At 35.9% G+C, this 25,682-nt stretch overlaps 3 protein-coding genes and 1 long non-coding RNA gene across 5 annotated transcripts; 1 reads left to right on the top strand and 3 right to left on the bottom strand.

Moving 5' to 3' along the window:
* Positions 1-9,140: 9,140 nt before the first annotated feature.
* LOC147478324 (aquaporin NIP1-1-like) lies at positions 9,141-11,032 on the bottom strand. The gene is made up of 5 exons (XM_086583864.1): positions 10,691-11,032; positions 10,353-10,577; positions 9,775-9,972; positions 9,612-9,673; positions 9,141-9,498 (listed from the first exon to the last, which is right to left on the bottom strand). Exons 1-5 carry the CDS (start codon positions 10,790-10,792, stop codon positions 9,297-9,299), a joined length of 789 nt encoding a protein of 262 aa, XP_086439990.1. The 5' UTR covers positions 10,793-11,032; the 3' UTR covers positions 9,141-9,296.
* Positions 11,033-13,738: 2,706 nt separating this feature from the next.
* LOC147478323 (seipin-2-like) lies at positions 13,739-16,963 on the top strand. Its single transcript, XM_086583863.1, has 2 exons — positions 13,739-14,777; positions 15,639-16,963. Exons 1-2 carry the CDS (start codon positions 13,857-13,859, stop codon positions 16,125-16,127), a joined length of 1,410 nt encoding a protein of 469 aa, XP_086439989.1. The 5' UTR covers positions 13,739-13,856; the 3' UTR covers positions 16,128-16,963.
* A 244-nt stretch (positions 16,964-17,207) lies between these two features.
* On the bottom strand, positions 17,208-18,257 carry LOC147478322 (F-box protein At3g07870-like). The gene has a single exon (XM_086586216.1). The coding sequence runs from the start codon at positions 18,255-18,257 to the stop codon at positions 17,208-17,210; it is 1,050 nt and encodes a 349-aa protein (XP_086442342.1).
* A 1,782-nt stretch (positions 18,258-20,039) lies between these two features.
* LOC147478321 (uncharacterized) lies at positions 20,040-24,043 on the bottom strand. Of its 2 annotated transcripts, none has more exons than XR_015209402.1 (4): positions 23,808-24,043; positions 21,875-22,905; positions 20,482-21,228; positions 20,040-20,390 (listed from the first exon to the last, which is right to left on the bottom strand). It is a non-coding gene; the product is annotated as an uncharacterized LOC147478321 (long non-coding RNA). The 2 variants fall into 2 exon arrangements; XR_015209401.1 differs by having other exon boundaries at positions 22,622-22,905; positions 23,808-24,034.
* Positions 24,044-25,682: the final 1,639 nt, after the last annotated feature.

Raw genomic sequence — 25,682 nt, 5'->3', positions numbered from 1 at the left:
ATCGAGCTTTAGCATACTAAAACTCACTCTGTTCGATTACAAGCCATACAATGATACAAAGTGGGTGTAACGAGTTTGAGCAGGACTGTAGGAGTGTAGGACTCCTAGGTGGAAACTTGTACTTCTCATAAAGTGTGGCCGTAAAGAGTGATACCATACAACTCAATATATAGGTCCACTTTGTCTGTTGCTCACAATCAATAAAGTACTGCATTGTATGCAGTATCTTGTGAGTTGTGACATATAGCCATGTTCCTCGAATTTTGTCGAAAACTGTAACAATTTGTATATGTTTCATCCAATCATCTATATCTGAGGGTGATTTTGATAAATTTCTGTGAATTTTGAACCCAATTCTGAGATTTTTATGTTTCCAACTTACATTCTTTTACCTAATTGTTTATAGTTTAAACTAAATTACGGCTGAGTCTTCAAAGTTCACCTCAACTCATGTGCTTTAGTATGTCGATAGTCCATAATTAGGTGCTCCCTCCTGCTTGTGTAAAAATGTGCTTACGCTCCACGCCTACAACTGCTGCACCTAAAACTACCATGCTATATAAGATTTTAAACGATTCGCATGGGACCCCAATTTTTCCTGATTTGACCATACTATATACTAAGTGTCAAAATATTGAAGAGAGAAGACTACCATACGGCTAGAAGCCAAGAAGAATAGCCTATATCAGTAACCAGCAAGAAAAACTGTCTGGATGGTAAGAAAATTATAGCCTGTAGTAATGGACTTTTTACCAAAATTTGTGTGTTGTGGGGGGTTGGGGTGGTTCGGTCGCAGCCCACCTGTATACCGGCCCCTGCATTGAGGATTTAAATTGCTCTTTGGAGTTACTGCAAAAGCCCCACTTGCGGTCATTGTAGTCTCTCGGGCAGCAGTGCCGCCCACTTGCAGCTCCGCCCCTGCACTGAGGGTTTAAATTGCACTATTGGAGTTAGGGATCTATTAGGGGCCCCTGTTGCTAATTAATGTGTGCGGTCTTTGTAGCCTATTCGGGCAGGGGTGCCTAGTTCGCCAAGGCAGAGACCTTGTTCCAGCCAAAACGTACCAATTCAAAAAATAGAGAAGGCATGTAAATTATCTGTTCAAATGTAAAATATCATGGTATATAATGGTTGATTCTAATTAATAGCTTGTTATTCCTGACGAACATACTATTACAGATTTTGGGACATCTCCACACATAGAAAAGAAATTTTCATCACCATGGATGAAGTCAATAATCGAGCTAAATAGAATATGCATGGGAGCTGAGATATGTCATTTAGATTCTCATCAATACAATACTATAATTATAATTATAATTATTAGTATTTTCGCTATAATTATTCTTTGAAGGTACATTCCCTGTCGAAGTTATAGTGTCTTAAACTCACAACACTAAGCAACTCAAACTCTTCAATTTAAATCAATCCATATTGTCGACAAATTTCAATTATCAATAATGATGGATCGCAGTTCTAATTTAGCAATCTTGCAACCATATAGCATAGAACTGAAGTACTGCTCATAGGATAGCCGAAGGCAAATAAAACAACACACGTGCCTGCTTTTGTGAATGATCACCAGAGCCAAAACGTTTACATCCATTCAATACACTCTCAGCACAGCCTAGCTGACAGAGTTGTAATACAGCCTTACACATACGCGCATAAGATTCGAGCTTTTGAAGTCGGCATGTAATATGTTGCATAACTCATAGTGCTTCTTTTCAATTTTCCTGAAGCAGGACACCAATTCTAACCACATTACCACCCAGACTTCAAACTCAAGAAGTCCCCCGGGGAAGATACTTCCATCATTGATACTTTGTTACGTTTGTGTCAACGCCACTAGTGGCCGGACTGCCTAAATTGCATTTTAAGTTGTAGTGATCCACTGATATGATCCTTAGGCTTCAGAGTGAAAAATATTGTTCCATGACACATTTTAATCACCGACTTTTGGATAGTATTCATATTAACCAAGTGTTAGAATAGTTGTATGAACACAAAGAAACTAAAAGTAGAAACGTAGGAATATTAGCAATGAAGAAACAAGGGCAAAGAATGGCGGAATAACCAAGCGCTGGATTAGGGTCAGTCTTTAAGGAAAGATTTCACCCTTCCAATGGTGCGAAAGGCAACAATGACGTCTTCCTCACAGCGATTCAATGGTTAATGCAAGCTGACTTTTTGCACTTTTAAAACGTACTACCCCTGTAGAACAAAGAATATAACTCTCTCTCGGGCCGATAGGAAGAAGAGAAGAAGAAAAAGGACTGGTTTTAGTTTTCTGTTTCTCGAAGTTGAGTTTCGATCAAGTCTATTTTCTCTATGGACTCACAAATCCTATTTATAGAGGGTTAGGAGGAAGAGAGACCAACTCCTAATAGAACACCAAACTTGCCGCTCAAGAAAAAAATGCAAAACAAGTTTAAAGCTTGAATTGAACCACTACCCACAACAGTAAGCCCAAGCCCAGGCCCGAACCCTACCCGATGTGGTGGATAACCAATGTGGGACTATCTACTATGCACTAAAGTGGCGAGAACACCATTTGTTCATCTCCTCCACTTTGCACACACACACTAGTATTTAGAAATACACAAGAGATTCCAACAATCCCCCACTATTTCAAAATACTAATAGTCCCCCACTATTTTGGAATAGGATATTACAAAAGAAATGGGTTAACGAAATGCCAGAGAGAATCGAAAAAACAATGCATAAGATACTGGTGCTTTACGAGCTTGAACCAGTCATAGGGTAACATATCTTATAATATTGGAAAGTGGTGGATTAAAAAAAATCTTTGAACCAACATTCCTCAGTAGTAAAATAGAGGACATGCACCCACATTGCTCTTTCATTATATGCACGTTTCAAGGTGGTGTTTAAGCTTTTTTGCCCTTACGCTGTGTTATGTGAATGCTTTAGAGTACTTGCACGAATACTCATAAGAACCGACCCAGTTCTACATTCACGTAGGTGGATATCCATCAAGTGTACATAGCAGTTAAAATACACTATCTCATAAAAATAATGGACTATGGATTCCATTAAGAGTAAAATAACTCATCCTTTTCTCATTGCTATTCAAGTTATACAAAGTATACAATAATGCTATCTAGTCATAGGGTGGGGGGCCTCAAAGAAAGACAATAGCATACCGAGGCGGCGAGGTGACTTGTTTTTCTCTTTGAACCTACTTCATAGGATCTCCAATCACATAGGTGGGGTTGCCGTCAGTGTCGCCCTCTATCTAAGGCAAAAGTTCCATCCCCCTCGACGTATAACCACTTGCCTCCAAAGAAGTGGTGTGGTTAGACATGTGGCCAAACTAAGTCCAACCTAACATAATCTCTAGCATTTGCTTGATTAAGTTATATCTCAACTTACATGTATTCTTTTCCCATTGCACACATAAGTTAACATGTCTTAGTTATTATTGAATGAGACATTCTAAAAGCATATACACATCGAGGTCACTTTTAGAGCCAATGGGAAGATTTGCCAAGAGGTTGCTAACCCACTCAAAGATCATCACATGCATTTTCTAAAGGCGATTAGTTTGGATGATATCCAAGACACTCAATTTCCACCAAAGGTAAACACATAAACATTCTTGGATCCAGTTTTATAACATATTACCCTTCTAACAATGATGGAAATCTACTAAATATCACCATAATCAATTGCTTTACTATAGAGTACTTGGATAATCGACAATATACATCAAAGTTCCTTATAATGACACAATGGGTTATCATTTCGAGATGCCATTAATGTAGGCAATGTCATGTCTCACATACATTATCCATCAAGTACAATTGGCTACCAATGATATTGACATATTTAGTATGAGAAAACACAATGAGATTATTTTTCATAAGATGGATATTTGCAACAAAAGGTGTTAACACATGCTTACTATCATAATATCCATACTTTTCAATGAAAAATATTTCTACTAAGTGTTATAACAATATAATGAGACCAACATGAGTTTTAATTCCTATATTCACCAGTCATTCAATTCTGTAGTGCCCGAAATTCCCCTATACCATCCGGCCGGTTTGGTTTAAGGTACGCTGTGGCCTTCAACCATATTCAAACGTCAACATCTTGACAACCTGAATATAGCGATTCTGAAATGAGTTTAACAACATAATAAACTATCATTTTCAATGACGGTTTATGATGTGTTTCAAATAGGAATTTCTCTGTCTCATACACATTCTCAATGCTAGCACTCATGATATTAAATCATCTAAACAAAGAGAGATTAACACATATGTCTTGCTTTGCTCTAAAGAAAGTACACATTTTTTATCAACAACGGTGCTTTGACATCCATATGACACTAATATGTTGTTGAATTGCTCATGCCATTTATAGGCGCTTGAATCAACTCATACAAAGATTTAACTAAATTGTATACCTTCAGCTCATCACCTGGTACTACTTGGTATTGTAGTTCCAAGACAACTACTCAACTAGAGTCTTTAGAATTCTGCTAAGAAGAAATTCTAGTTATATGAGCAAGGTTTCAAAATAGTATAAATCTTGTCTCTGATTGAAACCCCTTGGCTATTATTATTAGCATTGTATTTTGCAATACAACTATCACGTTTTAGTTTTCTCTTGAAGATCCAATTCAACTTATAGATTCCCCAATAAATCAAGAGTCCAGTTTAGAGAAGTTGTATCCTTCAAAAAGGACACTTCTTATGTATTTACAACTTCCTTATAGGTTAATGAATCTTCCTCAAGAAACATATAAACATCATCACCGTGAATGGTGGATATACTCACTGATAGTCTTCCAAATTTCTTGCTCAGAAATTATGGGATCCTCTTATGTAGTTCATTATGAACATTCAACCACTTTATGCCAATTTCTCAGAAAGCACAACCTCAAATAAAATTAGCATATAAGACATTCAATAATAGTGTGGTATCTACAAAATTGTTATCACTCATGACAACTGAAAACAAACATCACTATTATGAGTCTCACCAATGAACATCTACTAGATAATTCTAGGTCTCAAAAAGACTTCTTTTATATTCATTCACAATAGCCTTGGCAAGACACCCCCCACATTTTGAAGCATTTTTGGATAGGCCCAAGACCTTTCCATACTTTGTAGTTCAATATCTTTCCAATTATCTTGTGAGATGAACTATGGTAAAACAAGAAAGCATGCATATGGGTCACCACCCCCACAGTTAAATAGTTACTCAACCTAATCAAACTTACATGCAAAACACATTATACCGCTACAAACACTAAAAAAGAAACAACAACAATAAAATGCACTCTTATGACAAGAATATACTTTACTCAAGTCTATGATTCTGGATCATATTAAACATAGTCATATTATGTTCATGTTATCTATATGAAAGGAAATCCACAAAAGATTCTAATGAATCTTTAAGAATAGAAGAATTAGATGAAAAAGGTTTTACCCTAGATAATATCATTATCATCCTTCTTTTCATCATTCAACATTCCAACTGTCATAGGGAGACAATCCACGCACTTATACATCACCTTGGCTATTTATTCATAGTCATGGGAGGATAATGCCTAATAAGACAATCTACAAGCGTTACATCTCCTTGTCTAAAATAGTCACTGGAGGATATTGTCTAAGAAGACAATCCATTACCTTACATCTCCTTGACTAAATTAGGTTTAAGAGGATATTGATTGTTTCCCATATTGTTTCCTCTCGTAGACAACGATGCTCATTACTTAATAATATATGACATGGTTAAACTTCATGTCAATGTTAAATAATGCATTCATTCCAAACATGGTAAATATCATATCATAGGTTCAGGAAAAGTAAACTTTAACTGTACCCCTCACAATAAAAAGTATACGATATTTAAGCAAATCTAGCCACTGAATATGCAAAACAACTGAGGACTCTACCTCCTCTTTTTACATGAGTTCAAGTAAGATAGAATACCCTATCAACAAGACCTCAAGCACTACCATCACATCTAATGGCTCAACCCATTAATGTCTTCAACTAGAAAAATTTACCAATAAACTATTATCAAGTTTAAAGTAAATCCACGATGATTAATATCCAAAACTAGCATGCTACACAACTTTAACATATGCTATATTGGATATAAGCTACAAGTTACTTCATCTAACATATATTTTCACAACAGTACAATTATACCCATCGTCTAACAACACGTTCACTCAATAAAGGTAAGCAATTATGCATTGAATACATTATAATTACTATCCAAGATTTGAGTGTGGTTGATATTAACTATCTTAAGGTCTCTCTTAGACCATCTACATACATCTACAAAGAAAATTAATATTAAACTACTTCTAGTCAAACCAATTAATTCCTCAGTGATAAACACATATAATTTGTTGACTAGGTTATTAAAGAAGTTTAAGTTTAGGGATTTCTCTCCTAAGAAAACTAGCATGCAACTCAAGGCAAGAATATCACCATATAATTAAACCAAAAGAATTGCAAAGAGTGAAAGAATACGATACATAACCGATTGAAAAACCGGATTACCATATTTTCCTCCTTATAGAAAAACAGTTCAAAAAAACTGTAATTCTGAACCAGCTCGCGAAGAATTGGGTATCAAGCCTTATACCACTGGAAAGCTCTTTGAATCAGCTATCCAACACAAAAAGCGGATTGCAAAACCGAGCTCTGAGCTGAAAGTTATAGCAGTTTCCGTAACGAGTGACGCAGCTGTCAAAAAGACGAACTTTGACGTTTTTCTTTATAGAAATCTCATATTTGACTCCCACAAACGTAGGAGAAAGGTCTACAACCATATAGGGTTTGATAAACCACAAAAGATCAATAAATATTCAATCTTTAATTGGTTTCCCTATCAAAAACGAAATTATTAGAAAATTTCTAAAGTCATAACCCAATAACACAAACAATAACTCAAAGTAAAATACTTATCTTTTGATTGTCATATTAAAGCACTCTCCTTTGTTCTACTACAAAAATCTTTCCTTAAGATTGTTAGAATAGTTGTATGAACACAAAGAACTAAAAGTAGAAACGTAAGGAATATTAGCAATGAAGAAACAAGGACAAAGAATGGCGGGAATAACCAAGGCGGATTAATTAGTCATCTTAAAAGAAAGATTTCCTTCCAATGGTGCGAAAAGGTAACAATGGCGTCTTCCTCTCACAGGGATTCAATGGTTAATGCAACTGACTTTGCACTAGAACGCAATTTACCCTCTGTAACGGCAATATAACTATAACTCTCTGCGGCCGATAGGAATAAGAGAAGAAGAAAAGGACCGGTTTTTAGTTTTACGTTTCTCCGAGTTGAGTTTCGATCAAGTCTATTTTCTCTATGGACTCACAGTCCTATTTATAGAGGTTAGGAGGAAGAGAGACCAACTCCTAATAGAACACTGAAACTTGCTGCTCAAGAAAAATGCAAAACAAGTTTAGGCTATTGGTCAAACCACTACCCACAACAGTAAGCCCAAGCCCAGGCCTGAACCCTACCCGATGTGGTGGATAACCAATGTGGGACTATCTACTATGCACTAAAGTGGCGAGAACACCATTTGTTCATCTCTTCCACTTTGCACACACACACTAGTATTTAGAAATACACAAGAGATTCCAACACCAAGTGTTAACGGTAATACATCGAGTAGATTGCGTATGGATCATGTCATCTTGATCCAATGTTCTACAGTTCAATAACACAAAAATGAATAATGAACAACAAAAAGATTCACGTACAGTCGGAGGACTTTTTTTTCTGGTAACCTACAATCATATCATAATCCATATTAGCTAGGGAATCTTGCATAATATGTGATAATGTTTCTCATTTTTATTAGTGAATAACAAATATTTTAATTTAAATTACATAGTGAGTATGAGGAAAGTTAGTTTTTCTAGAACTGGAAACAAGAACACTGATTTAATTTGCTAGGAATAATATTAGTGGCTTAGTGCTACTAATAGTGGTTGGGGTTAGGATACATATTTATGTTAATTGGCCTATTTAACAACACTAATGTGTATTTGTTGCACTCAATACGCATGTACTCTATAATGAGAGTAGGTTGGGTTGTTTGCACTTCAATCCAAGATTGGCTATTGGTGAAGAACGTGGGAACTGTGTTGTAGTAGTTGGCAAGTCTTTCGGAATCAGGAAGAGCCCCAGAGCCCCTAGGCTGTTTGCCCTGTTGCCTATACTGTTTGAATCGTTCCATTTTCAAAAGCACAAAGAAAAGAATAGGAAACAAAATAAAGAAATTAAAGTTGAAGAGGAAGTAGAAAGACTAGAAGCTGGTGTGGAAAACTCTAAGAATGGGTGGAATCAGAAAATTTTCATTGGTAAGCCGTGGAAAACTCTAAGAATGGGTGGAATCAGAAAATTTTCATGGGTAAGCCGTCTGACATTCTCCTTATCTTAAGAGTTACTTACAGTTAAACATGTTCTGGAACCTCCCATTTGGTTATTCTCCTTATCTTAAGAGTTACTTACAGTTAAACATGTTCTGGAACTTCCCATTTGGTTATTCATGGGGGTTTTACACTAAAAATATAATTTGTACTTTTCCAATTGATTTGCTGTGAAATTGGCTTCTCTCTGCCCTAAATATTCAGCTATGAAATTCGTCTGATGTCCAATATTCCTGCAAAGAAACTCTAAAAACACACGTTCATAATTCCTAAAGCACACACCATTGCCCTCATAAAGCACACACCATTGCCCGAAGGGCAGGATTACGACAACTGTCAAACTTTTTGCTAAGAGTTTCAATGTTAGGATTACGACAACTGTCAAACTTTTTGGGCAGGATCACCAGACTACCCTCCACCATTGCAGCATGTTCATCATATCCAAAAGGAATATCAAGTTCTTGAGGTTCAAGAGAACATTCTAATCCAAAATCTTGAGGTTCAAGAGCATTCTACGAAAGCCATTTGATTCTGTCACATATAGACCACCATTACCTCGACTAAAATTCCAAATCAACTCACTGTCAATAGTTTCAAAAACCAATTGTATCGACCCGAAAAAAAAAACTTTGGAAAGTTCTCAATATTCACAAATTAAAACAAATTTGGAAAGTTATAAAAAAAAACCAATTGTCTATGAATTATGAATTAACTACTTAAAAAATTGTAAAGTGTACGTATCAAAATGTAAAAACAATAAGTAGTTTTTTTTTCTTTAAAAGAAAGCTCCTCAACCCAATTTCCAACAAGAAGTAACCAAGGCAAGGAGCATTTCTATGAGACATTTCATGTCGAGCTTTTGAGGAAAGAGGCACTGCTAGTGACCTCAAGCACGGGATCCTTATTACGGATGACAATATAGGCCCAAGCACCTAGAACAGCCCCACAAATTGGGCCCAGGAAATACACCCATAACCCTTCATAACGTCCATACACCAATGCCGGCCCCAAGCTTCTCGCCGGATTCATTGACGCACCCGAAATTGGTCTGTCAGGAGGATATACATTGGTCATGATTTCATTTAAGTAGTATCGGATTCGCATAAGCAGTTACTATTCGAAACTAGAAATAGTTGAACTAATTATTGTGTAGTTAAATACCCTGCGACAATCACATTTAGCAATATGACCGCTCCCACTGCAATTCCTCCAAGTTCTTTAATCTGCACCATCCGAAAACATAAATTATGATCACAGTAAAAGTTGTATAACCCTAATGCATTAGATAGTAAAATGTGAAACGTTTAGGTGTAGAAGATCATACCGCACGATCATCAGTGCAAACACCAGATATTACAAACAAAAGGAAGAATGTGATGATGATCTCTAAGATCAGAGATTGCAAGTTTGATCCTACTGGGATTGTTCCTGGGTATTCCGCATGTTTCGCACCAAACAACAACCTTAATGTTCCACTAGCAAGTGTCGATCCAAGAATCTGAGCAATGATATATGGTGGCACCTAAGAGAGATCATACAAATAATAGGATGATTACTGAAAGCAAACAAGAACTTCAGGAAGTATAAAGTAATACTGCTGTGGGCAAGTATGACTACTGAATTGCTACTATGTGTGTTTGCTACCAACAATTTGTCCATGAATTAAAAGGGCCATCAAAAAAAAAAGAAAAAGAAATCCGGATACTTTTCTTTAAGTAGAATTGAGATATTTGTTAAGGACACTAAGCTAGACACCGTAACAACTCTGCTTTTTTTTTAGTACTTTCGGTTCATGAAATTCAAATTTTTAGATTGAGTATAATTTCTTTTACTATGGACTAGAGATGCAATGATCGCATAAATGATAAATAAAGTAGAATTCTTGATCAAGTTACAACTCACTTGTTTCCATGGAAATCGCTTGCACGTCGCATGGGCGATAGTAACAGCTGGATTAAAATGCGCTTCTGAGATATGTCCAAGTGAGTACACCATGACCATCACTACTAGTCCCCATGTTATGGACACACCAGCATGTGTTATGACCTTGTCTTTGCTTAAATCGATCACCACCGCACCACACCCAGCAAATATCACAAAAAAAGTTCCCAGTACCTCAGCAAGCAACTGGGAAAACTTACAATATATCAGCTCATGCTAGTGACTCGAATTTTGTACTTAGTATTCATTGATTTCAAAATCTAAAAGGAAAAGTAGCAAGACCAAAAATAAATGACAACCTTTTGCAAGAAGAGTTTACTGACACAATTTTGTGCTATTTGTTCACATGAAGATTTCAATCCACGGCTTTCTTCAATCGAAATTGCACAACTAGCTGCCATAGCTAGTCTTCACAAGAAAAAAAAATAACGAAACAGTAAAACAGTCTTTCTTTCTCGCTAAATGTGGAAACGAAGTTACTGAGTGTTTAGTACCCCTCATTTTTATACATAAAAGAATCCTATTATACTCAACTTTCCTACATTATCGGGAAAAAAAACTTTCCTAGATAGATAGATATATCCAAATTTGCTCCTTAAAGTTCGCAAATTTTATCCATATATTTTATTAACCGGATAGCTTTTTTCGATATTTCCTCAAAACACATTAATAACATGGACAATTAAAGACACACCCATAAAACCACTCCCATACCCCAATAACCCCCCATAACTAACTAAAGGTTTTGTCATACTCCAATAACCGCTTCAATCCAATAATATCTCCCAAATTCATTCGGAGTATTTCCTATAAGGGCAAAAAAAAAAAAACACACAAACAAACAGGAGCAACAACACATGGCCTTGTAATCTTGCACTTTAGAATTCAAAATAATTAGTTATTGATTTGTAATCATGCTTATTGATGAGAGAAATGTTGTAAGAGAGCGAGGTAAATTATTGGAGAAGAACTCAAAAACATTCTTTATTTTTTTTTAAAGAAAGAAGAATAAGTAAATGACTTGTTTTGTCTTGGTCTCTTGCGTAGGCCTAATAAAAAAAAAGATAATTTAGGAACCTAAATATGTCTTAAATAATTTTATTTATTTATTTTAAAGTTAGAGTCCGAGAGTGTTTTGATGGGTGTGTCCAAGATAACCCCAATTAAATGTTAAAATTTGATTTGAGTGATTTATGACAAATTCAAATGAAAATGGGCATTTCCTTTTTTTTCTTAGAAACTCAGAAAATCATGGATTAGGTTAGGAGCCACGAGGCAGGGGTGTAAATAAGGTTGGACTGGGTCACTGGGATTTAGATGTTTTAAAACACTTATATAGTGAAACACAACAATTATGTTTATTTTTTATTTTTAACTTTACATGAAGACACATTTTATCTTACCATATTAGAAAAATATGGGGTATGATGAATAGTGTTTTGATGTACGTTCTAAAGACATTTTAGACAGTGTCGGCTCAACCCTTAGGCGGCTCCTAAGACCTCAAATTTGGAAGGCCTCATATTTCCTAATTTATCCACATATTTGTTTATTATTATCTAATTTTATAAAGAAAAAAACTCCAAAAAAGACATATTTGTTTATTATTACCAAATTTTATAAAGAAAAAAAATACCAAAAAAGATATGATAGTCAATTTCTTCACAAATGAGTTTTCTATCCACGCACTAAATTTGGGAATGAATTAATTTGGAGTGTATACAATCCAATAGTTTTTTTATTTTTTTATTTATTTTTCGATAATGAATAGTCCACCGCACAAATGACATCTTGAAATATTAATATAAATCCAATGGCTACAAGCCCATAGTAATTTCAGTTTTTGTAGGAGTGTGCTCATTTCAAATTGTTTCATTAGAAGAATAAAAATAAATGGGGGAAATCCCACGTTCTATGCATTTTCTTCTTCTCTCTTAATTAAAGAAATTGCCATTACACTTCTCTTATTAAATCTTTTTCTCTCACTTGTTCTATTTCACCAATTTCAAGTTTAACCATTTGTCAATTCCACTCTTTGAGTTCTAAACGATTAATCATTTATTCATCATCTAATACTCACAGTTCTTGTGAAATTTGATTTTTTTTTTTTTTTTTTTTTTTAATTTCAATATGAATCTATTATTTTATTTATTTATAGTTTTGATGTTTATTTGGTTACGTTATTGTCATTTTCGTTGATATTAGATTTTGGCTATTAATTTATAATAAAATTGTGAATATATAGTGATTTTTTTTTGGTGATTATAGATGGCCTAGGAAATAAAGGTCTCGCAAATAAAGGCATTGCCTAAGGCCACATCTTGACTTGAGCTGGCCCTGATTTTAGACATTTCATAGTTTTTTTATTTTTTATTTTTACTTTTTGAGGGGCAAAATAGTAATGTAACGTTAATAAATTTTAATAAAAAAAAAAAACAAAAAACGGTAGAGTCCACGTGGATACCGCATGAACAATGGCTAGTGTTTTTTTGATGATGCATAGGTGAGTTTGATTGCCTCAAATGAACAATTTTCGTGGAGTGACAACTCACCAATACATAGGGGTGTCAAAATGGCCTTCAAACCCTCAGCCTGCCCGCTCCGCCCGGGCCCATAGGCCGAAAAAGCCCTCAAAATAAGGCCCTCACACATTCGTGGGGCTGGGCCTACCCGGCCCTCAAGCCTTTGAGGGGAGGGTAAGGGCATTGACTTTGAAACTTAAGCCCGACCTTCATTAGGCCCTCAACATTTATTACACATACTTTAATAAATTTTTTTACAATATATTTCATTTTAGCATTACTATGCTAAAAATCACTTAAAAGAACGTTTATCTATTAAGTTTGCCAATCTTATAATTCCATTATAATATTTTATAAAATAAATTTAATTAATCTTAATTGACTAATACAACTTTAACAAAAAAAATTTAGTAGTTTGAAAGTTTAATTGTGAAGTGCATTCGATTTTATCATTTTTAACTAATGTTTCTAAATTTATTTTGTAAATCAAATGTATAACATAAGATTCTATTCGCCCACGTTTGGCCCCTCAAGCCCTTTCAAAGGGTTGAGAGGCGGGTAAAGGCTTCGAGATTTAAGCATTGGCCCGACCTGACCCGCCCTCGAGATAAATGAGAGTAGGGCTGGCCCGACCCAACCCGCCCTCAAAGAATGACGGCGCTTCATTGAGGGCCCGCCCGGCCCATTTGCCACCAGTACCAGCACATTGTTCCGAACTTCCGAAGACAACCAATTAGCTAAATTGCGCCGACTTGTCCAGCCCATTTCAGAATTTGTTTTCTTATCCTTAAACCAGAATGGGGCAGAAGCCCAATAAAGCCACATCTTCATATATTCCCTCTTTTTAAGCTTTTAACAGCTTTGCCTCGTCAACTAACTTCCCTCCTTTCTTTCTTCCTCGAATGTTAATTTACCAAAACCCCCACTCCTTCAATTCTCCTCAATGGAAGAAAAACAACCAAATTCCACAACTACCCTCAATGAAGAAGATGATCAGTATTTCGACTCATTCGAAGACTTCCCATTCCTTGACTGCACCTCAAATCCCGAATCCCCAGAAGAAGAAAATTCCACCGAAATATCAAACATTTCTCAGCTCAGTTCCTCAATGCAAGAACGAGCTGATATATTAATCGAACGTCAAATCACCACTCAATCTGATGAAATTTCCTCAAATGAGAAAAATGGTATGCTTAAAAGTGATGTAGAATCAACTGAGACATCAAAAGAAGAGATTTTTACGGAGAATTCGTTGGCGTCATCGAGTTTTCTGGTGTATTTAGCAGGTTTAGTGATTAAAGCTATTGGTTTTCAAGTTAGTTTATTGATTAGTTTTATTAGTTTACCTATTTGGATTTCATATTGTTTTGTTATGTTAATAATTGACCCATGTAAGACATTAAAACAAGTTAAAAGAAAAATGTTGAAGAAGTCATATAGAGTATGGGGTTTGTTTAGTGAGACAGTTGCTCCTTTTTTGTTTGAAAAGGTTAAGGGGCAGAAGTCGATTGCCAAACTAGTGATGAAATTTGGTTGGGGATTCGTTTGGTCGATTTATATATGTGTTGTGTTGTTTGGGTTACTTGTGAGTGGGTTTTTGGTAGGGGGGTTTGTTATGCGGTGTTTAGTCGAGGAGCCAATGCAGTTGGTAGAGAGTTTGAATTTTGATTATACTAGAACTAGTCCGGTGGCGTTGGTTCCGATTATATCTTGTCCAAGTGTTTATACTGGTGTGAAGTATCAAGATGGCATTGCGAAGAATGTAGCGGGGTTTCGTGTTTTGCCACCTAATCACAAGTTGCAGCTTACGGTGTTGTTAACAATGCCTGAATCTGATTATAACCGGAAACTTGGTATTTTCCAGGTAATTCTTTGCGTCACTTTGGGTCATGGTTAAGTTGCGATTTGTGCTGGTGTACATTTACTTGTTGTTAATATTTGTATGACGCAATATATCTTTGGATTACATTTTGAAGTTATTGAACTAGAGACTGCAATTAGGAAAGCATAAGAATGTCATACTCTACACATCAATAAGCTTGCTGTTCACAGAAATTATTTTGTATCTGCATCATGTTCAACAATTGGGAATTTCAACAGTTCTTCTAGAGACTTTTTTCCTCATTTTGTATCTGCATCATGTTCAACAATTAGGAATTTCAACACTTCTTTGGAATCTTCTTGAGACTTTTTTCCTCTTGACAATAGTGAAATCAGTTATGGTGACCAATGACAACAACATAATGAAACCGATAGAATTTTTCAGAAATCTTACATATTAAGGAAGAATTGAATTTGAAAGTCACTAATTTGAGGTTCATTGGGTTAGAAAGTGTGTCTGGGGTGAGGCGGAACGCTTAAGCCGTGGAGGCATAGTCAGCAAAGATCGTTAATATATCTTCTACAATGTAAACCTTACTGTCATAATGTCTTTAAAGTGGTGAGTGTCATATATTTCCATGGATCATAGTGAGTTGTTAATAGTTCCACATATGTTTGTTGCTTAATAGTCACTTAATGAACTAAAAGATGGGAAACAATTGTTTATGCTTATATAATTTAGATTTCACTCACTTAGGTTTAGAATTGCAGATCAGGGATCTATATATCTTATTGGTGTTAATGTACAAATACTTTCTTAATTGTATGTCTTTTCAGTTTTGTTGTTTTTTCTTGTATTTTTGTGATGGGAATCACTTTTGACTCTAATATTTTTTGCCTGAAGGTAAGGGTAGACTTCCTGTCTGAAAATGGTCAAGTCACTGCAAGTTCAAGGCATCCCTGCATGCTGCAGTTTAAAAGTCATCTTATTCGTTACCTGGAGATCTTCCTCAAGAGTGTACCTCTCCTGGCTGGCTACTCATCTGAAGCTCAAGTTCTGAAAATTAGGATGAGAGGCTTTAGTGAAGGATATAAGCCAACTTCTTGCATAAGGGTGATCCTTGAACAACGAGCTGAATACAGGTCTGGTGCTGGTTTACCTGAAATATATGGTGCATCCATTCTTCTTGAATCTGAACTCCCTCTGTTGAAAAGGATTCTTTGGTACTGGAAGAGAACAATATTTATCTGGATCAGTATGGTGTCATTTACGATGGAGTTGATGCTAGTACTACTTTGTTGTAGACCAATTCTTATTCCAACACTAAGACCAGGCCGTTCTTCTACTAGCAATGCTCCTCAAACCTCTGTTTCCCCAGTGGTAAGCAGCTGAAACCAGAGTTTTCAGAGCATGGTCGCTGCTGAAACCAGAGGTGGATGAGACTTGTTCCCGAGAAGTAATTGACATTCTCTAACACGTTAACTTGTACATGTTAGTTCTGAAAATTAGGATGAGAGGCTTTAGTGAAGGATATAAGCCAACTTCTTGCATAAGGGTGATCCTTGAACAACGAGCTGAATACAGGTCTGGTGCTGGTTTACCTGAAATATATGGTGCATCCATTCTTCTTGAATCTGAACTCCCTCTGTTGAAAAGGATTCTTTGGTACTGGAAGAGAACAATATTTATCTGGATCAGTATGGTGTCATTTACGATGGAGTTGATGCTAGTACTACTTTGTTGTAGACCAATTCTTATTCCAACACTAAGACCAGGCCGTTCTTCTACTAGCAATGCTCCTCAAACCTCTGTTTCCCCAGTGGTAAGCAGCTGAAACCAGAGTTTTCAGAGCATGGTCGCTGCTGAAACCAGAGGTGGATGAGACTTGTTCCCGAGAAGTAATTGACATTCTCTAACACGTTAACTTGTACATGTGAGACTGACTTTGTACATACTCGCAGTTTTCAATCACCAAGATAAAACTGTTACTGTGTCAAAACGGATTATATACCCATCAACACAATATGAAAGTTAGGGGAGGGGGGGTGCAGTCTCCATCCAATTAGAATTCTATGCAGGTTTAGATTTATACTGTATGTACTTTTAGATTTTTATACAACTGCGATTTCTAGCCGGTTTGATAAGTTTTTGTTTCTGAAATTTTTAGTATGAGTAAGCATGTTGTTGGATTGGGCTTGGATTATATCAGTGGATTTTCAATCTTGTGAGTTTGTTGCTGTTGTAGTACTAATGCTCGATGGTGATATGCAGCAGTTTATATTAGCATATTATTCAGCAGTTGTTAAAGTGAAGGATAATAGCACTCAAAATTAACAAATGCTACTCAAAAGATTAAATATCGACTTGAAAATATACTATACAGTGGACAAGAAAACGTCGAACTACTTTCGCTTGCCTAACTATACTGCACATAAAGATAAGAATATCAAATCAAAAGTAATTTTATTGAGCTCACGGCTTGAGTCGAACTGCACTTTGAGTGTAGCAGGTTATGGTATCAAAGTTATCAGACAGCCAAATGCCTGGAATATGGGAAAACCATAATCCTACGATGTTTGGGTCATACACAACCAAATATCTGTAATCCAAACGTAGTAGAAGCGCACCATCCTTGGTAAAACATAAGGGTATTAATTCTTTGATATATACTCCACCTATAAATTCTTTGATGTTAAACAATCTAGTCCAAGACTCTTTCACACCGTAGTCCTTCATCAGCCATGCCTCAACACTGGTTTTATAATAGCAAACAAAACAAAGTTCCCCAGCTAACTCCGCGACATCCATGTTGAATTCGTTATAATACTTAAAATTAGGCAGTGGTACCTCGTGAGCTGTTTCCCTCGCAATGTTGAATGCAATCACTAAGTTAAAAGTGTCGGAGCTAGTCCAGCTACTCACCGCTAACCAATGAAGTGCACCACTGACAAGTACCCCGGGTTTTGGCTGAACTCTATAAGGAATGTCTATGATCCATCTCCATAAATTAGTAGCTAGAGAGAATCCACTAACTCTTGAAAAGCCACGGCAATTGATTGTAGTATGCCTCTCGATGCTTAAAACAATGTAATCATTTACACTAGGCTTGTAACCTACTCCAAGTGCCATCGAAAATTTATAATTAGGCAACTCGAAGAATTCTCCAGTCCATGGATTCCATAAGTAACACACCTTCTTAAGATTCCCTAGTTCATATGTTATACACAATAGGCCATTGCAAGAACCCAAAACAACTAAAGAAGACTGATCTTCACGAGACATCGCAATTGTAATACCGACCTTGCCCGATGATTCGAAACCTAAGATGTGAAAGAGATTGGAGATTCTAAGCATGATTTTAAGATTCTCAGAGTAACTGACATGCTTACTGAAAACATAAGATTCTGAAATGAAGTTATTCCAGAATTTAGATAGGCACCTGAAACGCGCAAGAGTCTTGATTGGTAAACTTGGGATGATATCAAAGAATAGTTCGCTTGGAATGTGGGGAAGACGTGACATTGGAGAATAGGAAGAAAAGGGACTCTGGACACAATATGAGAATTTATATTTAAGTACGTATCTTATGAATCTTTTTAGCATCTAGTTTGGTAAGTTTCTACTAATTCCCTTGGTTTTCTTAAATTAGTAGGTTTGTTAATGGACTGGGTTTATCATCTTTGAGTCATATTGTGGGAGCGCTCTAGGCCCAATGGTTTTAATAAAAAAATATAGTTTGAGAAATTTCCTTGCGACGAACGTGCTATATTCTGGATTTGGTGATCCTGAAACTCTTAAAGAGACTCTATTTCACTCAAGGGATATGATACGAGTAGTACAATATGGCTGTTGGCATTTGATTTCACAAAAAGGAACACTCGGGTGTCAGGACTAGAGGCAAGGTGCTATGTCCATGAATGTACTAGTATCATAAGAAATGTGAGAGCATGACACAAATATGGTATGTTGTATGTACTTTATATATGCAGATTATAAGTAATCCCACATCCTAATCATGTTAGAGAGAAACTATGAATTTCAAGATCAAATTACATTTATCTAACTTTCATTCTCATTGCCAAGCATAAACTGATTTTGGAAATTATGAAGCTCTTCCTTAATACAGGAATGTCACAGTACTCAATGGAAGTATCGGTATCAACGACCATTTTGCAACTGAAACAGACCATAGAACAAACCTTGGACATTCCACTTTCTCAGCAAAAACTCTATTACAATTTATTGGAGCTAGCAGACAATAACGATATTCAATCGTACGAATTTGTTGAAGGGATATCAATCAGTCTAGAATCTGATGCCGGTGGAAAATATAACATTGCAGCTAGGACGTCTACAAGAATTCAATGTAGAGGTTGAACTTACTACTATATGAGAAAGTTTAAAGAGCAAATGGGAATGAGTAATTGTTGAATTTCCTGCTGATGAACGGATGAATCTATTTTACTTCAGTCTACAATTCGAGTTAGTAATTACTAGTAAACGGGCACGTACGTTGTACGTGCTACGTGCTAGGAAAGAAAATTGGGGTGAAGAAAATCAAAAGAATAAATGCATGTAAATTAGAATAGTAAATTTAAAACTTCAATAAGAAAAAAACACTTAAATACGCTAGTTGTATTCTTTGTTCGATTTGATTTTTGATGCTCTGCCATGTTGTGAATGCCACAAACTAATTTAAATTGTTTAGTATGGGAGGAGTATGCAAGGATTGCAAATGAAACTTTACATATAATTGTTGTAGTGAGCTGTGAGGCATTGTAGATGGGTAGCTACCAATCCATGCCATTTATTTTAATTAGCTACCAATTTGAGTGTTGTAAAACTTGTTTACTCAATTATGAGTTCATAAATTCTATAATGACATGGTGGTTTTGTTTTAGCAATGTCAGAGTCTGCTTCGACTTCAATATTTTTTTTTAGACAACGACTTGTGCAGCCCTTTCCCAAGCTCCTATGCTGTAGTAAGTATTTTTTAAGAATAAAATGTGCATAAATTCCCATAAACATTGGAAATGGATATTGTTATATGTTGTTGAGCATCCGATCTGCTGGGAAACTCCCAATCAAATTTTTGATAGTTGGAGAACTGAGATGAAACTAAGGCTAAGCAATATTTACTTAGTGTGCAAATGTTGGATTGATCAACTATAAGTCTCAAGAGCTAATAAATTGAAGGCTTTATATATGATGAGTTTCCATGCATGTAGAGTTTCAGACTGAGTTTTATATATGTTAATTGCAACGACAGTACGATTTGAATTACCCTTCTTGCAGTTATACAAATAGTCCTCCAACAAATTTAGTTAAATTCAGATAAAAAAAAAATCTCCAAAGGTTTGCAATATTATTTATACTAAACGTGGTGTGGAAACACCCAGAGTCTAAGTATAGGTTTTTTACAAAGGAAATCTGGCGGTCTACTATGCCAACACGGCAACACATATTTGTGGCTATTACAATACCATAAGAGGCTAGAATGTCCGCTGTAGAGTTGCTTTCTCTGTAGACGTGTATGAGAGATACATCTTCAAAGAAGGAAAAGAGATGCCTTATGTCGTCAATAATGTATGTCTTTGCCTCCCAAGGTCGGTTCTCGTCTTCTCCTCGATGCATTGTATCAATGCCTTTGATAACCTCAAGGAAGGTTCACCAAAAATTAACTCCATAGAAAATTGACAAGAGGGAATCAGCGGAAAACTAAAGGAAGTACCGAATTTTGACTTACAACAATGCCTATGTCATTTTTATCATTTCCATTCATCTCAAGGGTGTTCTCCAACACCAGATTCATAAACTGGTCGAATCCACGAAGAGTACCAACAACCAGCGATTTATGTCCCAAATTTTGATCACCAAGACATTTTACATAGTAATACAATTAAGATTATCAGTTGCTTTGCAAACAATGTTACATAAAACCAGTAAATAAAGGATCAGCCTACTATTAGATTTGCAAATGAAGCAAATATGAGAACCTTGATTCTGTCCACTTCTTCCCTTTTAAGCTCACTTTCTGCCAAGAGGTGAACTAATCCAGGCAGTATCTTTGGCCTTAATTTCAGCTGGTTCCACACGAAGAGTTGTATCTTTTCCAGAGGAAGCCTTCTGCCAATTCTCAAAAAGTTTAGAATAGATTCATGAGAACTTGAAATCTTTTTAAACTTCCACTTATTTCTAGCTTGCCATATAACATTCAACATATCAATGAAGTAAGTAACCATTTGGTGCGTCTAGAAAACTTCTCATTAGGCTCTCCATTATCACGGGCAGCATTGTCATTGTGGTGGTACTTCACCTCGCTCACGAGCAGCAGATGCTGATAGTATGCTAAGATAACGGTTCAATAAGTCAATACAGACTCGCACTCTGCAATAATTTTTGTGATGGATGAGGGCTTATCCTTAGGTGATTTAGATGATCCTGCTGACACAGCTGCATGTGAATATCTGATATTCCTCAAGGTCCAAAGGAACTGAAATTGAACACGAAACATTAAATGTCTTCAGAAATTATCTAACTCTAACTATATGAGTTGTAGCATTAGCTTCTAATACAGAAAAATGGTCTCTTTTCAAGGTCAAGAGCCCTGAATCCCCTGATGAATGATGTGAACAGTTCAGAGTTTGATGACCGGAAACAACCGAACCTTGAACATTGCCAATCATGGGAAGATGTTGTTCTTTTTTAAGCATAACAAATATGAGGCATTTAGCATTTGTAGGAGGCAAACTAAGGTCATCAGGATTTTCTTAGTACAATAGCATATCTAGAGAATGTGGCCTGGAGGCTCAAACAATGCCGAGAAAGTAACCTTACGTCTCTAGGTGACAATCCCACCATAAAAACACAGGATATGTGAAAGTGGCCCATGACGATATGGCTTAAGAAATTATATGGATGATCCATTGATTCCCTGATCCTCCTCATTCGACTCCTTACCCTCTCTTCGGTAAAAGATCTTAATCACCCTCAGCATGTCTATAACATTCCCGCGAGTCCGTATCCACCACTCCCAAAGGACATTTATCACCATGAGGGATAAAATACTAAGGCATTATTTATAGGATATTCAATATCAAAAAACTACTTAACCAAAACAACAGGTTTCAAAATCAAACCTTATTCACTGTCTCCAAATGGATTTGGTAAATAAGGTGATACTAATCAAAACTATAAAAAGGAAAAACACAAAAAACAATTAGTAAAAACTTACAAAACACAGGGAATAAAAATAAAAGTAAGCTTATAACTCTAAAACAAAGAAATGCAAATAACTTGCGTACAATTTCAAACTATTGGCGCTTTCTACACATTTATACCCCAGATAAAACTGTAACTAAGGGTTCAACTTTCTCCGCTTTTCGACAATATTGCTACATCCAGCAGTTCTTTTATATAAGAATCAAAGGAACTGAAATTGAACACGAAACATTAAATGTTTTCAGAAATTATCTAGCTCTAACTATATGAGTCGTAGCATTAGCTTCTAATACAGAAAAATGGTCTCTTTTCAAGGTCAAGAGCTCTGAATCCCCTGATGAATGGCATGAACAGTTCAAAGTTTGATGACCGGGAAATAGTCTGGAACCTTGAACATTGCCAATCATGGGAAGATGTTGTTCTTTTTTAAGCATAAAAAATCTGAGGCATTTAGCATTTGTAGGAGGCAAACTAATGTAATCAGGCTTTTCTAAGTACAATAGCATATCTAGAAAGAAATTGATGGGCAACGTAAAAATTGAAAATGTGTGTTAAGGACTCTGGTTGATTGTTTATTGGTAGCACGGTCAACACTTCATATTTGATAAAACAGAGATAAATTGTGTTCTTTACGTAAAATGAAAGAATGTTCACCAATGAAATACCTTCAAAAGCATTTTATAGGCCTCCAGCAAGCGATTAGCAATAGGCCCAAACCCATGCAATTGTGGTACCTCCATCATGTGAGTCCAGGGACGAATTGTCTCCACATCCAAAGTGCACTATCAGTTCCATCTCTGCAAGCATCTATGAACTCCTTTGCATCTCCTTCAAAGATTGTATATTTCCAAAGTCTACTTCTAGCTCTGTAGCCAACAATTCTGCCTCTGTGGAGGTACATGACTTCATCTTCTTTGTGCAAGCTCCTAGAAACCTTCCTTCATAATCCCTGCCAACCACCGCTAACGTAGCATGAGTGCCATCATTCACAAACCAATGTTTCTTACATTAATGGCTTACACCATAAAACTATTCCTACTTGGGATGCTATGGTCACAGCATTTCTAAGAAGATTCTTCTATAGAGATTTTTTAGAAGGGAACCACGGAAGAATTCAGATTAGAAATGTTGAATCCCTTCAATAAAACTACACTTTGTTTCATTGGTACTGGAGGCATTTTTACAACCATTCATGAGGCGCAAATAACGTTTTAAAAAGGTAGAGGAGAAACCAAAGACCTAATCACTACACTCTTTTACGAACCCCTTTGAAATAAGGTTCAATGGAAACTCGAACAAAATTGAAACCGTGGCTTAACTTTGAAACCTACCCAATGATATAACAATAATAAAAGAAGCAACAGAAACACTAAACAGAAATAGCATATGCCATTGAGCCTTACTGTTTAATAATCATTCATGGCCACAATAATCCTAGAAGTTTAATCACGACTATTGGATGTCTTGAACAATAAAAATGATTCTAATCAGATTAAAGAACATATTTAGCCATGAAAGATGAAAGAAACTGCATACCAAGTATTGGGTGTATTTATCCATATATATTACAAAGATCTTCAAGAACATATGATTTGTGCAGCCAATGCAAGACGTCGAACTATAAATGCAATAAAGGAAAGACAGTCGGAAAATCAATTAATCAATAGAAATTGAAATGCTAAACCTTTTTCAAAAAATGAAATATTTAATAAAACTTGTGTCGTTGCTGATGGAATAAGCGACAAAAGAGAGAATATGCAGAGATAGATAACATAACGGAGTTTATATCTTTACATCTCTACATCTTTATGTTTATATTTACTATCATAAAGAAATAACTGGAAAATTTACCTGATTATTGATCATCTTTCGAAGGGAGAAATCAATAGTTGATTGAGAATATGGAGAAAAAGATTGTTGTTGGTGGTGAAAAGAGAGATCAAAATAGAGGAGTTTAATTTTTTGTTGGGTTTTTCGTAAGGATTTAAAACATTTGGGTTTCACTGGGTTTTAATTCCAATCTTATAATGACACAATGGTACAGTACGTGAAAAATGTACTTACAGTTCGTAAGCAATATTTTGACCAAAAGACTCCCTAGTCCCTTTGATTAGCGTGATCGACAATGACGACGATTTGTCCCTTTGTCCCTGATCCTAGCACACCTTGAATGCTCTCCTTTCTAATATGATTGCTGTTTTTATCAGAAATCAATGATTTTAAATGGAATTGAATACCATGAAATGGTGTCTTGGAGACATCTTTCTTTTCTCTGCAGAAGATCGCAACGATCACACCCTTTAATATAATCGTATTCTTCATCATTCCAGAAGATATTCTTGTATATTTAAAACCAAGTGAGGAGTTGGTCATAAAACTTCCCTCCCCTTGTTCTTGTTATATTTATCGGAGAAGACGAACGAACGGTTTACCTTTTTTTTATTTGGGAAACTGCGAAACGGTGTCTTTGTCTCTGTTTTCTGAGAGGTTGAGTTTTATAGTCCTGGGAAATGATGTAAACTACCGATTTACCCTTTCCACGGAGCGGAAAAAAAAATGGCTGTCTAACTTTCCGGTACCCTTGGGATTTAAAACTTTAGTGTAAAACCGGAAATACGGGAACTAATTGGGAAATCTGGTATCCGCTTTATATATAAGATATGAATCTCTAAATCATCAAACTTCAAGAGGATATTACTAAAAATCAGAGTAAGTGGTATACAGAATAGCTCAATCATTAGCTGTACGTTTCATGAATTTGTATTACATTTTCAATGTGAAATTCAACTACTTAAGAGAAGCTGCTACTATACCACATTGAAAATAACTAGTAACAGCATGCCCCTAACGCTTTGGTATACCTAATAGAAAGAATTGGTACGTTAAACTTTGTCCAAATAGTAAAGTTAAGTTCAACTCTCTAGAAGCAATGTATATATGTGAAGAGTTCAGCAGGGTAGACTCTTTTATTCTCACAACAAAAACATATTGCCACACACACACACACACACGGGGACTAGATAGTAAGTATTGCATTTGAGAAACGATCAAAATTCTGAATCACAAGTCTCGTTATTTCATTCAAGTTATCCTCCACCATAGAGCCAATCTCAATAATCCACAGTGACTAAATCAAATGAATCTTACAAGTAAATCTAGGTATAGTAATCAAATATCTGGCTACTTGATTTGATTCTCACTGGGCTTTCAATGTATGTTGTAAATGCTTGAAAACGTTCTGGAATGCCTTCAATTTTGAGAGATACTAACTTTCCATCTTTCTGGTCATACAAAACTAAAGTACGAACTTTAATTAGTATAAGCGCCACTGATTGTGAAACATAGTGGAATCAATAAATTTCTGGTATGAAATTCACCAATAGGTTTTTTGATGCTGAACATCTTGGTCCAAGACTCCTTCACACTGTAATCCTTCATCAACCATAGAGTAACCGATCTTTTTAAAATCACAAAATAAACAAAGTTCCCCTCCTAACTCTGTGATGTCCATAGAGAATGTGCGCATATCCCCAAAGTAAGGCAATGGTACCTCTTGAAATTTTCTGCCCTTGATGACGAATGCAATAACTAAATCGTAATTGTACGATGGAGTACCAGTGCAAGAAGCCCCCAGTTAATGAAGAGCACCATTAACTGGTGCTCCTTGCTTTGGTGGAATTTTATAACAAATTTCTTGGACATGCCACCATGATCTATAGCCTAAGT

The sequence above is a fragment of the Coptis chinensis genome, chromosome 9 (assembly GCF_015680905.1).
Source record: "Coptis chinensis isolate HL-2020 chromosome 9, ASM1568090v1, whole genome shotgun sequence".
Taxonomy (NCBI): Eukaryota; Viridiplantae; Streptophyta; class Magnoliopsida; order Ranunculales; family Ranunculaceae; genus Coptis; species Coptis chinensis.
Note: the sequence above shows the minus strand (reverse complement) of the source record. Positions and strands in the feature narration are given on the sequence as shown.